At 50.5% G+C, this 18182-nt stretch overlaps 1 protein-coding gene across 5 annotated transcripts in view; it reads left to right on the top strand.

The window, feature by feature from the left end:
• PALD1 (phosphatase domain containing paladin 1) overlaps positions 1-9109 on the top strand; it is a 64319-nt gene extending 55210 nt beyond the window's left edge. For all 5 annotated transcript variants that reach the window (XM_084752289.1, XM_084752290.1, XM_084752291.1 and 2 more), the window contains 2 exons: positions 5433-5588; positions 7652-9109. In XM_084752289.1, coding sequence (XP_084608415.1) covers positions 5433-5588; positions 7652-7804 — 309 coding nt within the window. In that variant the 3' untranslated portion in view covers positions 7805-9109. The remainder of the gene's footprint in view (positions 1-5432; positions 5589-7651) is intronic.
• Positions 9110-18182: the final 9073 nt, after the last annotated feature.

Genomic DNA, 18182 nt, shown 5'->3' with positions numbered 1-18182 from the left:
ATAAGTTTCCTTAGGCTCTTCATACCCAGCTCATAGTAGAGTCAGTGAATTGGTGCCACTGCTAGATGGAGTTTGTGTGTGAGTATATGTGAGTATTGAGTGTGATCATGAGTGTGTTTTTGTTGTTGTGTATATAGGGCAGCCCCTGTCGGCAGCTGAGTCCTCATTTCCGCTGCTGGCTGGGCTGGAAGCCTTTCAGGTCTCTGGGTACCACTGGACTTAAAGAAGTCTCAGAGTCAGTTCCAGCATCCCCTGGCTCTGGCACCTGCATCTGTACTTTTGTAGCTCTTACTCTCTGGGGGGGGGGGCAGCTAACACTGGGGGGTGCCTGGTTCATTGCATAGGCCCACTTCCACAGCCCAGCTCCCAGGATGCTGCCTGATACAGCAGGGCCCTGTAGTGTCTTATTTAGGGAGTGGGAGGTAGAAGGCAGGTGGGACAAATACTTGCATGAACAGAAAAATCTGCCTGTTTACTGTCCCTTCTGGCTTAGCACACTGGGATGGTCTTCCAGGACAAGCCGTTCCTCTCCAATTATGGAAAGGGCACTGAGGCATGGAGGGAGGCCAGGCAGGCACTGTCTGTCCTGGCATGGGGTGGCTGGGAGCAGCTGGTGAGGGGAGGGCAGCCTCTGGAAGGGCTTTGAAGGGGAGTCTGTGGGAGTTCCTGGTTGAGACGTAAATCAAAGAAGGGGGATTGAATGTGGAGCCAGAGATTAGCCCCTGCAGCCAGAAGAGGTAGCTGCTACTAAGATGGCAAACTTATGGGTGTAACAGTTTTGGGGGGCTTTCAAGAGACTGTTAGGACATGAGTGATGAATTGGGGTACCTGATATATTTATTGGAGTATTGTGTGGACACCTGTATGAAAGCACATGCGCCTGTGTGCTTGTGCGTGTGTGTGTGCGCGTGTGTGTGTGCGTGCATGTGTGTGTGTTGGAGTTTCCCAGCATCTTTCTAGAATCTAGATTCTCATTTCGAAACTGCCTCAGGAGGAGACAGACAGGGAAAAGTGCTCCCTGGCCTGCCAAGTGCTGCACCCCACGCTCTAATGCAGACCTTTTGGGTTTGGAGTGAGGGACAGATAGGCAGAAAACCAGTGACAATCTTGGACTTCATAGTTGTTGGGGGAGGCAGGACCCACCTCGGTGAAGCAATTCGAAATCCTTCCTTAAGGTTCAGACTGAGGGCAGAGGAGGCTGAGGGGGCCTGGAGGGGCTTGTCCAGGGCCTGGAGTGGCTTGTCCAGGGCCCAAGGGACAAGCTGACTGTGGCTGGGCTAGGTGGAGAGGAAGGACCATTTGGGCAGAAGGAATAGAGTAGGTGAAGGCACAGAGGCGTAGCCTCCCGCTTACTCCTTCCTGATGGCTCAGCAAAGAACTTCCAGACACACTGACAGAGCTAGACCTACAACCCATGCGAGACAGGCCAGAGGTATGAGAAGCCTGCGGTCCCTGCAGGCCTGACATCCATCCTGGGCCTCTTTTATTTTAGGTTTTAATCCCAAGGGTCCAGGAAGCCTTTGTCCAGCTTTATGGCAGTTAATGACAGCCTGGCTTGCTGGACCATTTAAAAACAGCTTGGCTATTTTTATGCACAAGAGGTGGCCAGGTGCCCCTCCCGGAACCGTGCCAGTATAGGAAGCTTGGCTGTGACAGGCAGATGGGCCATTGTCTCAAATCACAGCCCTGTGGCCAGAGGCAGGATGTGTCCCTTGGACCCTCTCGCAGCGTCAGGCATCATCTTCTTACGGCGTCTGAATTTAGAGATAATTCTACCCTTGGTGGTAGCACGCCTTTCAGCGGATGCGCTTCAGACTTCATCCTTGGGACAGTGCTGGTGTGGTGTGGCTGTTGCCAAGTGAGAGCGAGGCATCCCAACCTTGGTTTGAAGCAGTTTAAAATGGCTTTTCCAAGGAGCACTGTGGGTGACTCCTGCCTGTCTGAAAACAGTCCAGGATCCAGGAGCCTGGGAGGGGAGAAGCAGGCTGAGGCTTGGGGGCTACCTGACCCATGCAGTGGGGCCAGCTCACAACCCTGCGGGCAGACAGCTTCACTGAGTTGGCCACATGGTTCACATTTAAGTTTACACACACACACACACACACACACACACACACACACACACACACACACACAATTTCTTCCTTTCATCTGCTGCCTAGTTTCTTTTTTCTTTTTTTGGTTTTTTAAGACAGGGTTTCTTCTCTGTGTAGCCTTGGCTGTCCTGGACTCACTTGGTAGACCAGGCTGGCCTCAAACTCACAGCAATCCGCCTGCCTTTGCCTCCTGAGTGCTGGGATTAAAGGCGTATGCCACCACTCTCAGCCCATCGCTGCCTAGTTTCTAAGAAAAACATTTGTGTGTGTGTGTGTGTGTGTGTGTGTGTGTGTGTGTGTGTGTGTGTGTGTGCGCACAGGATGTTAATCCTTGAAAAAGTATGTAGCCCTCCAATTCTGCAGCTAGCAGCGCTGGCCCACTTGTCTTCTCCCGAGCTCTGAGCCCGTGTCTTAGTGTCTCTTCCTGTTTCTATGGTAAGATAGCCTGACAAAGGCAGGCAGATCTCTGTGAGTTCGAAGCCAGCTTGGTCTACAAAGCGAGTCCAGGACAGCCAAGGCTACATACACAGAGAAACCTTGTCTCAAAAAACGAAGCAGAGGGGGACGGGAAGAGGGAAGGGTCTAATTGGCTCCCAGCCCCCAGCATCCAGTCTACCGCTATGGGGAGTCAGGGCTGCAGAAATCTGAAGCAAGTGGTCACAGGACAGCCACAGTCAGGGCCAGAGAGCATTGGATTACTCCATGGCAGTGCTCAGCTAGCTCTCCCCTTTCCGTTCATTTCAGGGCCTAGTCCATGATATGGACCACCAACATTCAGGGTGGGTTTCCCCACCTCCCTGAACTCAAGTAGGGGATTTCCTTATGGGCATGCTCACGGGCCAACCTAATCTAAGCAACTCCTTATTGAGGCTCCTTTTCCAGGTCAAGTTCATAGCAACCAAAACTGACCAGCCTGAGCCAAGTGCCGTGGCGTGCCTGTAATCCTAGCACCCAGGGAGGCAGAGGCAGGCGCAACTCTGTGAGTTCGAGGCCAGCCTGGTCCAGGACAGCCAAGGCTACACAGAGAAACCCTGTCTTGAAAACAGAACCAAACCTAACCAGCCCCCTGACTGTCCAAGCTGCCCTGACTCCTACCCTGGGGACATGCCTCTTTCCTGGCCCCAGCCTAACTCCCTGGTGCCCACTGCCTCGTCTTCCTTACCCACCTTGAAGGTCGTTTTCCTTCTATTGCCCTTCCCCCTCTCTTCTTGACATAGCCACCTCACTGCTTTGTGGGGCAGGCAGGTGGGACCCATCTCGGTGACTTCAGACTTGTTCAGTCAGTCCTCAGGGTAGCGTGGTTCATGGGCGCCTTCTCACCAGGTCTCTGAAATACGGAGGCCAAGAGGCTGACGGCCAAACTACAGCCAGCTTGTGAGTCTCAAAGTCTCCCAGGGAGCCAGGGCACTGTCCCCGCTCTCTCTCCAGCTTCCCTCCCTAGGGTCCCCAGCGTTGCCAGTTGCCCTCCCCTCAAATGCCGCAAAAGCGCAATTGTTACTGTGCAGGCTCTCTCCAGCTGTGAGTTTTAGGGCACTGTGCCATGTCATGTCTGGGATAGGGGCAACTCTGGAGTCTTCCCCGAGTATGTAGGCCAGCACTGTGTGTGTCCGTGGACGGGTTTACATCTGTGGCCCAGCTGTTGGGAGAACAGCCCTCTCTGGCTCCTTGGGGCTCACTGTGCCCTCCCACAGATAGTGTTGTCACTTGAAGAGCCCCCCCCCCCCAACCCCCACTGTTTGGGCCACACTATTTTTCAGAATCAGAGAGCTTCCTCGCTCCTGAGTGGAGGCCCAAGGGTGCTTGCTGAGGATGAGATAGTTCAGGAATGGGTGACCCTCTCCCTCTGGGACTCCTTCCTTTGCCTGTGTGGGCAGCGTGTCTATGGCAGGTAGAGGCTCAGGTATGGAGGTAGACCATCCTGCAGGAGAGGCTGGCTACGCATGCCAGATCTTGAGGCCCCCTGGCATGTTTCTCTGCCGAGGAGAACCTTAAGAACGTTCCCTTTTTAATGTCCCCTTTCTCTTGAACACAATTCTCCCCCAGTGTCTTCCTCTAAGAGGCTACTTGCACTACAGTGGGTCTCAATGCTGATTCCCATGGTGCTCACCTTTGGCCTTGAGTAATTCCAGTGCCCAGACTCCTCCCCTCTGAGACCCTCATTGGCTGATCTGGGGTGAACCTAGGTGCTTGGCATTTTAAGGTACCACGTGGTTCTCAAGAGCAGGGATGCCGTGAGCCCCATACATAGGATTAATGTCCTACATGACACAGGTAGCATCCTCTTTCCTTCCAGGCTAGTGTGCCACAGCTTCCACATATATTTGTCACTGTCTTTACCCTGTTGCTGCCCTCACTGGGTGTACATTCTCACTGTCAGGTCCATGAGGTCCTCAATGCCCACATGGACTCCATTCTCCCTAGGGAACTTTCCATTCACCAGTTTCGCCATCTCCTTTTTCTAGCATGTAATCTGGCACCATTTCTAAACAAGATGCTGGGGGTTGGGGGTGGGGGGAGGTGGGGGGAGCAGAACTCGCTAAAGTCAGAGGTCCCTACTCCATCCACCCGGGGCTCACTTCCCTTCTGTTTTAGGTGGCCTTTTCCTCTCTCTTATCTGTCCCCAAACTTGGAGAGCGTGAGGGTGGACCTTGAAGGGCTGAGCGTCCATCCCTGCCACTGCAGATCCAGCACCATGGAGAAATAGACAAGGAAGTCAGATAGGAGGCAGGTGGGGGTCAGACACCGAGATGGGCTTTCTCCCTTTTCCAATCAGAAAGGAGCTGAACCCCCCGCTTCTGTGAGCCCAGGCTGAGGAGGAGGTGGTAGAGATCGCCTCCTCAAGTCAGCTCTAAGCCATTGGTCCCTTACCATGCCATGATCAGAGCCTCATATGCCTCCACAGGGGTGCTAGGGGCCTGGGAGAGAGGAGACAGCCCTGGGACACTGGGGACCATGTTGACAGGAGCTGGCAATAGAATCCTTCCCAGAGGACCATGAGATGGACATCTCATCCTCTATACCTCAGGTGTCCCTAGCTTTCCCACAGACAACCTGGCTTTGGGGCAGCCTTCAGAGAGGAAATAGAGGCCTTTCTTCTCAGTAGGAAATGGGTTTTAGACCCCACCCCCACCCCTAGGAACTGATGGACCTTGTGGGTCTCCTCTGTGACCAGGCCAGGCAGTATCTGAGGACCTGCCATTAAAACTGCTCTGCTGGTCAGTGATTAGGCAGTGTGTGTGTGTGTGTGTGTGTGTGTGTGTGTGTGTGTGTGTGTGTGTGTGTGTATGAGAGAGAGACACAGTGGATCTCCCTGATGACACCATCCTTGTTTTCTAGGCAAAGGCCACCAAAGAGGCACAGGAGGCTCGGAGGTTACATCTGCGGAGCCTTCAGTACCTGGAGCGTTACATCTACCTAATCCTCTTTAATGCCTACCTCCGCCTGGAGAAGGCCAGCTCCTGGCAGAGGCCCTTCAGCACCTGGATGCAGGAGGTGAGAGAAGATGCTGAGATGGATAGGCCTGGGAGTGATGGGCTCACAAGGAAGACTATTATCTTTCCCCCTGGTCCCTGAGAGTCCCCGATGGGCTACTCACCCTAGGAGATTGTGTCCCACTCAGCTTCTGGCTCCCTTGCCTAGGGCCTCACTGGGTAGACAGTTGGTAATGAATGGACAGATGGAGGAGGGAGAGATGCGGGTTAGGAGGGCACCTACTGGGAGCTTGTTCTGTGTGTCTAGGATCAGCACTGCCTAGACGCCTGTCCCATCTGTCCCCTATGAAGGCGAAGGGCAAGGTTTGTTTGTCCTGATCCTGTCTCCGTCCACCGTGGGCTTTGTAAGCACTAGAATAATGTCAGTAGTGTTAGTGTCATCTGGGAAGGTGGTGGCGACTCCGTGTCATATATGTAGTGCCTCTACCAGACCTGGCAAGAGCCAGGTGTGTTTTAGGTTAAGAGGATCTGTGCAGAGGTCCAGGGACTTCTTCACAGTTGTCATGGGAACTGGTTGCTGGCTCCTTGTTCCCTGAGACCTCTGTGATCCCTGGTGGCTTGGACTTCCAATCCCACCTGGCTCCTGGCGGTCAAGAGAGAGGTCTCTTGTCCTCCCAGGAAAGCAACCTGTAATTAGCCCTCAGCTGGGAAGCTGGCCCCTGCCAACCTCATCATCCATCAGCCGGTTCTAATCTGGATATGAGTGGGTGGAGGGCTGGAGCCAGGAGCTCAGCCAGTGGGTATAGTACAGTTGCAGGGGACCAGGACTGGATGGAGACAGGTCCAGAACTACAGGGAACAGAGGCAGGGAGGCAAGAGGCTGCTAAGGACGCTCCTGGGCGCTGGTCTCAGGGGTCAGTGTGGGAAAGCCTGTGCAGTAAATCTTTGTACTTGAAGGTGAGGGTTGGGTCAGGAGACCTGAGTCAGAAGGCCATATTGAGACCACCTTGGGGAGTAGGGCCAGGCTTGCCTTCCTCTTCGAGCCCCAGGATAGAATGTACGTGGGAGAGTCTCATGTAGCCCAGGCTGGCCTCAAACTCACTATATAGCTGAGGATGACCTTGAACTTCTGATCTTCCTGGTCCCACCATTCTGGGATGACAGGGGCTTATCACCACGCCCAGTTGGTTTATATAGTTACTGGGGCTCAAACCTGAAGGCTTCCTGCTTGCCAGGCAGTCACTTAACTAACAGCTACATACCCAGCCTGGGGACAAGGACACTTTTTGCTTGCAGTCCGCTTAGACAAAGGAGCTCTGGGGAGCCAGGGGCTGGGGGCACACTGGTTCAGTCTCTAGCTGCTTTTAGGGCTGGGTGTGGAAGGATATCAAGAGAGAGCTGCTGGTTCAGCCAGGAGTGTGATTCTAACTCAGGAGACTTTAGCCCCTGTTGTTTTTAATTATCGTATTATCAGTATGCCTGGCTAGCAATCAATCAATCAAGACACAGACATTTGCTATATTTTAAAATAGCCTTAGTTAACCTGGGGCAGGTATCCTATACCTGGCCCAATCCCATGCCATTTGTTTCTAATAATGTCTATCAAGCTGCCTCCCATCCATAATCCCACATGCTTGCTAATGTTCTTCATCTAGCATGCCTGGGGACAGCAAGGACAGCTTTATCTTTTTACTCCAGGCTGTGGAATTGTCCCCAGGAAGGTGTAGGGAATGGTTGGAGCCTGGGGCCAAGAGCTAGGCTGCTGGGCCACCAACTCCATGTTGAGTGTCCAGAGCAGAAGGGAAGGGCAACTGCCGGCTCTGGCATCCATACTGTTTCTGCAGCCTCGCTGCCCTGGAGTGGCCAGGCCAGTGCTGCTGAGGTCTCCTAGGCTTGCCCAGTGCCTCGTGTGTTTGCCCAGCCTGCCCCATGCAGTCCCTGGAGAGAAGACTGTCAGTGACCCCATAACAGCGTGGCTGTAGATGATCACGCAGGGTTGTGGTAGCCGCTGAGCTGGCTGAGGGCAGCTCTGGGTCAGAACTCATCAAGGGAAGGGTGGTATGAGGACAGTGGGCCGATGGTGCCTCCTGCCCTGAAGCTTTGCCCCGTCTCTGCCCTCTCCAGGTGGCAACCAAAGCTGGCATCTATGAGATCCTCAACCAGCTGGGCTTCCCTGAGCTGGAGAGCACGGAGGACCAGCCCCTGTCAAGGCTCCGCTACCGCTGGCAGGAGGAGAGCCGAGACTCAGAGCCCTGTGATGCTGGGGACTTCCTGTAGGCCTTCTCGCTCCTTGCCAGGCGGGCTAGTGGCCTGAGGTTCTCTTTGCTTCAGACGGACACCTGCCAGCTTCCTGGAGAGACTGAGGCGCTGAGAGCCTTTGGAAAGAGGTTTCCATAGGATGCATAGGCAGCACAACCATTTTTTGTAATGGCCTCAGATACCTACTAGAGGAGCAGGTGCACAGCCTCCAGGGAGCTTGCTCTCCAAACAGCCAGTCACCGTCACTGTCCCCTCTCACTGCTGGGCATCAGACTGCCTAGATGGGCAGAGGGCCGGCCATGTTTATGTTTTCACTCCCTTCCCCCAGTTGGCTTGCTGTTGCGTCTCAGTCTTTTCAGCCTAGGCAGCTGTCGAGGTAGGTGCGGAGGATGAGGAGCTGGGCAGGTCCATGTGTAAGGCAGCTCTGCCCAGCAAATGAGTGTCTGCCAGCCTGGAAGACTGTGAGGATGGCTCCGCCTCTCCTGCCCTTCCTTCCTCCTTCCCTAGGCTGGCAGAGGTGGACAGTCCGAGGAGGAGCTGGAAAGAACGTGAAGGCCGCGATGAGGCAGTGAAGAGGCAGCATCTGATCTGTTTGTTGGAAACCTATTGGCAGGATCTAGGGTGACTCTTGGGAGAGACTCTTGCGAACAGTGGAGCTGAGGGAGGGCCTTGGCGCCTTGTCAGGCCTCAGATTCCAGGCCTACCCCCTGCCAGGATCCCTAGGCTGCTTCTCAGGGACCCTGCTGAGCAGTTTCCTTCACACAGTGGGAAGAGGGGGGTAGGCAGTGAGTCTCAGGCTGGGAAGCACTTTGATGTAACCAGTGGTTGAACACCTGCTTGATTCCTTGGGGGACAGGGTTGAGTGCCCTGGGCTCCTGTCCTTCAGTGGGAAGGACCTGTCAGCTGTTAGCTGTGATATTTGAAGAGGCCAAAGTTGTTTCCAGCCCGGTGAAGTAGTGACCCTCTTAACTGAATTCTTTTGCAAGCTGCTGGATGTCTGTCCACAGCTTCTGGGTTTGCTGGTTCCTGTTTTGCGCATGTCAGCTCTTTTCAGATAAAGTCTAGCCAGGGTGTCAGAGACCAGAGGGAGATCCTTCACACTCCCGTGGTTGACACTGACTTGGAGATATGCTGGGACCAGTGGCAGATCACTGTACCTCTCTGCCTCAGTTTCCCCATCTGTAAAATGGGAGAATAATACTTGCCTACCTACCTCACAGGGGTGTTGTGAGGAATCCTTTGGTTTTTTTTTTTTTCTTTTTTTTGGGGGGTTTTTGTTTTTGTACAGAGCTTTTGAGCATTAAAAACAGTTTAAACACGCAACATGCCTCTTCGCCAGTTATCTTTAGTGTGAGGCAGCCATTATGGAAGCCACACAGATAAATGGTCCTCTGTTCCTCCAGAGTAAGGGTAGATGTGTGGTGAATGGAAAGTCCTTGTTACAGGCACTCCAGATGTTTAGAGGCTGTGGGTGTTACCGACATCCCTCCTCCTGTGTCACCAGTCACAGCCCACCGTCTTATACTAGATTCCCCCACTGAATAAACACCAGCAATGATCAAACAAGAGAATGTACCACAGGCTTGCCCTCAGGCCAATCTGGGTCTTAGTCAGGGGCGTCTCCTCACTTAAGGCTCCCTCTTCCCAAATGCCAGTAGCTTATGTCAAGTTGACATAGAACCAACCAGCACATTTATAGACACACACGAAGAATTCCAGGACTAGCCTTGTGATGAAGCAGAGCTGCAGATTTTGTTATAGATCTTAGGAAAGAAAGACACTCAAAGTAGAGTTAGGGCCTGTTAAGGAGGACAGATGTCACCCCCCACTTCCTCTGCAGTCACCCATGAGCCTTCCTGCCCAGCACCTCTGGGCGGGCACTGTTCCCATCTCCTTTTGATTCATGCCACCTGGTTTGAATGTCAGATACTCAATCATAGGCCCATGTGTCTGAACACCTGGTCCCCAGCCGGTGGCACTGTGTCTCTGAAGATTCCAGAACCTTTGGGTGATGGTGCCTCATTGGAGGAAGTGGACTCTACTGGGAAATGTTCTGGGAGCAGGCCCTGATGTCAGCCCAGCCCCACTTCCTGCCTATTCTCGGCTTCCTGGCTTCTGATGATATGTGAGTGGCTTCCACTGTTCTGGTCACCATGAGGGACCACATTCTTTCTTAAACCGTGAGCCCAAACAATCCTCTTTAAGTTCCATCACGTCAGGTGTTTTGTCACGACAACAAGAGAAATAAATGTATACAAAGAATCGCTAGGACATTTGCACTTTCTGAGGCAGCCCCTGTCCTGGATTCCAGGAGGCTGTGTAAATTTCCTTTATCATCAGTGTACTTCATTCTCCACACAGTCCAAACTGGCTTGTTTTTCATCTCTCTGACAGTCGCTGTCCTTGACAGCTGCTAGGTGACGTTTCTGTGCTGTGAGAAATCCTCCCTGACACACATACATACCTGCAGATACATCATACATACATACACACACATGCATACATGCATACACATACCCACACACATCTTAAAACAAAAATCAGAGAAAAAAGTGTGTGGGGGGCTTAGCAGCCTTTTGGGGTGTAAATGTGAAGAGGGAACCTCAAATAAGGAAGTTCTCTCACTAGATTGGCCTGAGGGCAAGCCTGTGGTACATTTTCTTGGTTGGTGATTAATGTGGGAGGGTCCATCTCATTGTGGGTGGTCTCACCCCTGGGTTCTGTAAGGAAGCACACTGAGTAAGCCACAGGAACAAGCGAGTAAGCAGCACCCCTCCATGGCCTCTGCGTCAGCTCCTGTCTCCAGGCTCGCGCCTCCAGGTTCCCGCCTTCAGGCTCCCGCCTCCAGTTCGTGTTCTGACTTCTCCAGATGATGAACTCCAAGCTGTAAGATTAATTAATAAACCCTTTCCTCCCAAGTTGCTTTGGATTGTGGTGTTTTACCGGAGCGATAGAAACCAAACTAAGATGTGTATGAGGTGTGTGTGTGTGTGTGTGTGTGTGTGTGTGTGTGTGTGTGTGTGTGTATGTGTGTGTGTGTATTGTATATGTGCAGAAGCCAGAGGAGGGGGCTGGAGGGGACACTTCATCACTCTCTCTCTGCCTTGTTCTTTTGAGCAGGGCCTCTCGCTGAATCTAGAGCTTGACATCTCAGTCAGGCTGGGCAGCTAGCAACCTCCATGGTCTGTTTTTGTTGTTGTTTCAAAACAGGGTCTCTTTGTGTAACAGCCTTGGTTATCCTAGACTCACTTTGTAGACGAACCCACAAAGATCTCCTGCCTCTGCCTCCTGAGTGCTGGGATTAAAGGTGTGCGCCACCATCCCCTGCCTCATGCTCAGTTTTTATATAGTTTTAAAAAGATGAGTTTTAAAGACCTTCTTTATCTTGGTGTGTGTGTGTGTGTGTGTGTGTGTGTGTGTGTGTGTGTGTATGGGGTGCCCATGTGCTGCAGTGCATATGTGGTAGTCAGAGGGCAGTTTTTAGAGATTAGTTCTCTCCTTCCATAGTGCGGGTCCTGGGATTGAACTCAGGTCATCAGGCTTGGCAGCAAGCACCTTCGCCCACTGAGCCATCTCATCAGCCCCAGAAAGTTATGTTATCTTCATGTCTACATCTTAGCAGAAAACATCTCTCACTACTTTTGTGACTAATATTTTGTTGTGTAGCCACTTAATAACTTCTCAAAATTAATTTCTTTATTGTCAAGTATTGTGGTGGCGGAGGGCAGGGGAGATCAACAATCCATGGGCTGAGGCTTTTAAAATTTGTTTGGCTTTTTAGCCCAGGCTAACCCTCAATGGATTCTCTTGCCTTCCCCTCCCAAGTGTTGGGATGACAGGTGTGTACCACCTGACTGTTCAGTGTCTTGTGAATGTGCATTCCTACGGGGCACAAGCCTAGCAGGACAGATATCTTACATGGGGTGAGTCTCTAATGTTTAAGCCTGTAGGTGGGGTGCTCTTACCTAGCCCCACGAGAACCCAGATTTAATCCCCCAGAGGCACCAGAAAACAAACAAACAAAAGCCCTTCAAACACCCTCATAAACAACATAATTCACTATACTATCTTCAAAGGTTGATTTTTGTGGGGAAAATAATTAGAATATCCTGAGGTGTATCTCAGAGGAAAGGCTCCAGACGACGTAAGCACAAAGGGGATTATCAAAAGTGTCACGGCAGAGGGACTCTGGGAGCTGAGCAGCAGGGCCTTGGGCCATGGTGGTAGGGTCTAGAAGGCTGTCCAGGGAGCCTTGAAGCTTCCTCTCTCCTGCCAGAGTGCTGTTCAAATCCAAGGACAACCTGGTACGCAGAGCCGATGCCCAGCGTCCGCATCCTCCTTTCAGACCTCTGCCTCGTTCATGCTCAGGCCAGTTCCTACCCAGCACAGTCTACTCTGGGCTGCTCTGACCAGCCAGCCACTGGCTATTCAGAGGACGCACAGCTAGCTGGCTTTCCCAGTGCCTCTGTCTGAAAGCCTGGTTGGGCCAGCCATGACAGAAGTTGAACAGTGGCCTGGCTACGTGGCAGCAGCATGTGGCTCCCCCTCTCTTCGCTCTGTGAAGGTGTCAGACTAACATTTCAGCCTGGGGGCCTTTCCCTGACCATGTTGCATACTCAGTTGCTCTGTGATGCAGCTCTGAGGGCCTGAGTGACACCTTTATGCTGTTCCAGCTGTCTCAGAGTGTTTGCTCTGTGTGTTCTTGCTGCAGAGGGTGGCCCTTTTCTGCCTCTGCTTGGTAAAAGTGCTTGGTGGGTGTCCAACTTCATAGGTTGCAGTCAACTAGTGCTCCCCTCTCCCCCGACCCAGCACCAAGTGAGGAACCGCCTCTCCTGCAGACTGTCCAAGGGGTGGGGGGATTGTTATTATCCTGTGGAGGGAGCGGGTACTGAAGAGGCTTTCGCAGTCTGGGTTGACAACCAGGTTGTCAGTGCCGATCTCTGGCTGTTTATCAAATAAGTGGGTGCCCACTTTGAGGGGTTTCCATAACCACCTTCGATTTGTTCCCCTTCAGCAATGCCTCTGAACAGTCTCAGTCAGCAGTGAGTGCTGTTCCCTGACTTGGCTATCGCCGTCTGTCACGTCTCTTAAAATGTTCTTGCCAGGGTCTGGGAGTGTGGCTCAGTGCTCAACTAGCCTGTGGGAGTTCCCAGCACCAAATAAAACTGGATGTGTCAGTAACCCCACCACTCCAGACACAGGGACAGGAATATCAGGAGTTCAGGGCATACTGCCCTGAAGAAGGAAAAAAGGAGAGCTCTTAAGCCCTGTGGCAAGCTGGAGTGACAGGGTAGGGACTGAGGGGACAACTGACTTATGAAAGCCTCTATCAGGCTCTTGAGGTTCTGATGTGATGCTGGTTGAAGGCCTGGGTTTCTTCAAGTGGTCCCCTCCACACCCAAAGTGCTTTCATCTGGAGCCACACTGATGACTTCGGCCTTTGAAGTGTCATTTGCATTGCCTTTCAGTACATTCTTGCCCCTCCCACATCAGTCACAGTGAATTCATGTGGGTTGACCCAAACACTCTCCTACCTGGAAGTGACATCATGCTTCCAGGATTTGGCATCATTCTTCCAGGAAGTGACATCATGCTTCCAGGATAAGGGAGCTTGGGAGAGCAGCCTCTGTGTCCCTCCTCCCCATGATTCGGAAGCACTGTTTTCTCATTTCCCAGAAGGGCACCCAAGGTCATAGTCTGCAATTTTTGTCAGTCTGGTAAGAAAAACAACAAAACAACAAATACACAAAACAAGAAACCGAGGACTTTTATTTTATCTTAATGTCATTTACCCAGAGTACTGTCAAGGCTGGAGCACCTGCCCATGTGTTTATTTATCTACCGTTTGGACTGATGCTCAGGGAGCTGCCCAATTTCTGCTGTTTTTGTTAAAGCAGTAGGCTGGATGTGAACGTGGTAATGCCACCTGTTCCCTGGATAGATAGATGCTTGCCAGGCAGACAGAGAAGGAGGACGCCAGTCTGACCTTTCCCCTGGTCCATCTTTCTGTGTCCTGCTGTTCTGGGTACTGGACCCAGCACATGATGGGCTATTGTCTCTGAGCCATGACATGAGAGAAGTGCCATCCATGACCCTAGGGCTAGGTTCCCATAGTACTGCCTAGTAGCCCAGGCTGTCCTTGAGTGCACAGTCTTCCTATCCCAGTTTTCTGAGCCCTGAGATTGAAGGTGTATACCAGCATGCCCCGCGTATTATTTTTTCAAGTTCACAATTTTTTCTTCTTCCTTTCTTCACCTCCATCCCTGCTCCTTCCTGTCTTTCTTTTGAGACAAGACCTCATGTGCCCTAGGCCTTCATGTGCCCTTGAACTCCTGAACATCTGTCCTCCATTCCCCAAATGCTGGGATTACTGTGTGAGCCACCATACCTGGTTTCTGATGTGGTGATATTGGGATATATATGAACAGAGTTTTCAGTGTTGATGATTGTTGCAGTCCTAGATAAATGCTACTACTTAGTCTTTTAATATGCTTGGAAAATTACATCTGTATTTTTTAAATTAATTTTTTTATTATTATGTATACAGTGTTCTGCCTGCATTTATACCTGCAGGTCAGAAGAGGGCATCAGATCTCATTATAGATGGTTGTGAGCCACCATGTGGTTGCTGGGAATTGAACTCAGGACCTCTGGAGGAATAGTCAATGTCCTTAACCTCTGAGCCATCTCTCCAGCCCACATCTGTATTTTTAAATGTTTCCCCTCTTGTCCTTACTTTCAGTCCATTGTAGAGTTATGCCAAGCTTATAAACGTGTGAGACACCTTCTATAGTCTCAGCATTTTTGTTTTGTTTTTGTTTTTGTTTTTCAAGGCAGTGTTTCCTCTGTGTAGCCTTGGCTGTCTTGGACTCACTTTGTAGACAAGGCTGGTCTCAAACTCACAGGGATCCATCTGCCTCTGTCTCCCCCAGTGCTGGGATTACAGGCATGTGCTACCATACCTGGCTTATTTTCAGCTTTTAAAACAGTTTATTATATAACCATAAATTATCTGCTACTGGGAGGTTTCCTAGAAGTCCTATACATGGGCTGGCATTTATTATTTTAGTATGTTTTTTTGCTTGTTTGTTTTTTTGTTTTTTCTTTTTGTTTTCATTTTTTTGACCTAGGCTGGCCTCAAACTCTCATCGATCTGCCTGCTTCTGCCTTTCTGAGTCCTGGGATTACAGGCATGGTCCACCATGCCTGGTTTTGTTTTTTTTTTTCAGACAGGGTTTCTCTGTGTAGCCTTGGCTGTCCTGGACTCCCTTTGTAGACCAGTCTGGCCTCGAACTCACAGCTATCTGCCTGCCTCTGCCTCCCAAGTGCTGGGATTAAAGGTGTGTGCTACCACGCCTGGCCCATGCCTGGTTTTATATGCATTTTTTAATAGAGAAATTTCATTACTTTTATATCTTGGCATTTTATTTTCCTCAGGTCAATTTTGCTAAAATGCTTACCTTTCCCAGCCATGAGTGAGGGGACCCATGGAGCCATAAGTGGTAGTAAGGTGACCTTTCTCCTCAGAGTGGCCTGGCCCTCCCTTCCTCCTGTATGTGCCTGACAAATCCACCTCCTTCACCCTGTGCTTTCACATCTCCAGGGAGTGGAAACCCTCCCACACACACACCTGAAGCACGCCCCAGGTTTTTCAGCCCTCAGCGGATCTGGGCCCCACTAGGTGCCACTCTGTTGAGCAGAGCTCATTTCCCGTGGAGTTTCTTCCGTCTTCAGGCCTACCTGCCATGATGGTTAATGTTTATTGTCAACTTGGCAGTATTTAGAGGCTCCTTGGAGGCTCAGCTCTGCCATGTTGCTAAGAAATTTCCCGTAGAGTGTTAGCTGAGGACGGAGACCACACCCTCAAAGTGCAAGGCACTCTCCCTTGGGCCAGGGTCCCAGACTGATTAAAAAGGAGTCTTTATTTAAAAAAAATTTTTTTGGGGGGGGTCTGAAGAGATGGTTCAGAGGTTAAGGTCATTGTCTGCTCCTCCAGAGGTCCTGAGTTCAATTCCCAGCAACCACATGGTAGTTTATAACTATCTATAATGTGATCTGATGCCTTCTTCTGGCTTGCAGGTGTACAGAGCACTGTATACATAATAATAAATAAATCTTAAAAAAATTTTTTTTCAGCCGACGTGGTGGCGCACGCCCTTAATCCCAGCACTTGGGAGGCAGAGGCAGGTGGATTGCTGTGAGTTCCAGGCCAGCCTGGTTTACAAAGTGAGTCTAGGACAGCCAAGACTACACAGAGAAACCCTGTCTCAAAAAAACAAAAAAAATTTTTTTTTCAAGACAAGGTTTCTTTGTGTAGTCCTGGTTGTCCTGGAACTTGTACTGTAGACCAGGCTAGCCTCTGCCTCTCAGTGTGTGTGTGGGGGAGGGGCAGTGGGGAGAGGATGCTGCTGCCGCCACCACCACAACCACCCAGCTCAAAAAGGAGTCTATTTTAATCAGGTTGGGTGTGATGGTGCACATCTTTAATCCCAGCACTCAGGAGGCAGAGCTAGGTCATCTCTGTGAGTTCAAGGGCAGCCTGGTCTACATAATGAGACTCTGCCTCCAAAAAAAAGGAGAACTCGAAGTCATGGCTATTCACTCTATGCCATTAACCAAGCGTGGGACACAAGCAGCGCACACTGGCCTGCTGTGGCTTTGAGTGGATTCTTTTATTCATGTGATTTTTTTTCCATGAGGGCCTCTGCAGACACTATGGCCAGCTGAATGTCCATCTGAGAGAGGCAAGAAAGAAGGCTGGTTCAACTTGACTGGCCAGTGTCGGCTCAAACTCTGCAAGTCTAACACCAGGTAGTTTGTTTCAGGCCTGTTTAAGCAGCAGCACAATATTGAAAAAAAAGTTGCCTGGTGATAATTAACTCAGCCTCATGTGCACAACAAAGCTTTAAGATGAGATGACATCAAAACTCTTGTTAAAGTATATGCGGAGAATCCTCCACAAAGATAGATTCTATAGATTAGCTGAAGACACTGGCTCAAGATGGATAAATGCTTATGAGAAGGGATTCGGGAAGGGTTGTGCTGAGGTAAACAAGACTCAGGTGGGGCCTGGCTAAACAGCTAGCACAGAAATCACCAGGCTGTTAACCACATCCACTCCCAGCCTTCTGGGCAGAAAACAAGTTTTACATCTTTGTATAGCCCGCTTTGAAGAGATAGCAATAACAATTTAACATTCCTGATTTCCCTAAGGCTTATCTGTGAGCGTAAGGACCTACCTACATGCTTCCTACATGCTCCTTTGAGACAGGGTCCAGCCTGGGCTAGCTCTTACCAGATAGCCTAGGCTGTCTCTGAAGTCTTCTGAAGACAGTGTTCCTGTCTCAGCTTCCAGAGGGCTGGAATCACCAGGGTGGGGGAGGGGGGCATTGCATCTGACTCAGACAGACTCTTGCCCAGTTCCCTGAGTTCAGTAAAGGAGGCAGCGAGGGAGGCTTTTGGAAATAGTTAGTGAAAGTCGTTGACAAATGCATCACTCAGCTTTTCTTCTTTTTGTTTGTTTGTTTATTATTATTATTATTATTATTATTATTATTATTATTATTATTATTATTATTTTCATTCCAGCTTTTCAAACAAAGCCTTTCTAGAATGTTCAGATACCCAGCTGAAGATGACAGAGAACAATGTCAAGTGCCACCAGCAGGGCCACAGCGCCTGTAAAGCACAGGTAAGAGGCATTTCCACTGCTCCTGGCTCAGGGGCCGTTCCCTATGCTTTGCTTAGTAAATGCACCTGGTTGGAATGACTTCAGAAGCATTTTGATTTCTTTCTTTCTTTCTTTTTTTGTTTTGTTTTCCTGAGATAGAATTTCTCTGTGTAATCTTGGCTGTCCTGGAAGTCTCTCTGTAAACTAGGCTGGCCACTCAGAGATCCTCCTACCTCTGTCTCCAGAGTGATGGGATTTAAAACGTGTGCCACCACAGAGGCTGCATTCTGATTTCTTTTTCTTTTTTCTTTCTTTTTTAAAAACTTATTTACCTTTATTTTATGTGCATTAGTCTGCATGTATGTCTGTGTGAAGGTGTCAGATCTTGGAGTTATAGACAATTGTGAGCTGCCAGGTGGGGGCTGGGATTTGAACCTGGGTCCTGTGGAAGAGCAGTCAGTGCCCTTAACTGCTGAGCCATGTCACTAGCCCTGCATTTTCATTTCTTAAGAAAGTTATGTAGGGTTGACAAGATAGCTCAGCATGCAAAGGCCCTTGCCACAAAAACTTATGACCTGTGTTTGATCCCGGAGACCTTAGGTGGAGAGAAACAGTCCCTGCAAGTTCTCCTATGACCTCCACATGCGAAGCAATTAAAAAAACAAAACAAAAAACTTGTGTAATTCCCTACTAACCAGCTGGCCCTCTCAATTGGTTCCGCAGAGG

The sequence above is a fragment of the Acomys minous genome, assembly GCF_964271855.1.
Source record: "Acomys minous genome assembly, chromosome: 13".
Classification (NCBI taxonomy): domain Eukaryota; kingdom Metazoa; phylum Chordata; class Mammalia; order Rodentia; family Muridae; genus Acomys; species Acomys minous.
This window is presented reverse-complemented; position numbering and strand designations above follow the sequence as displayed.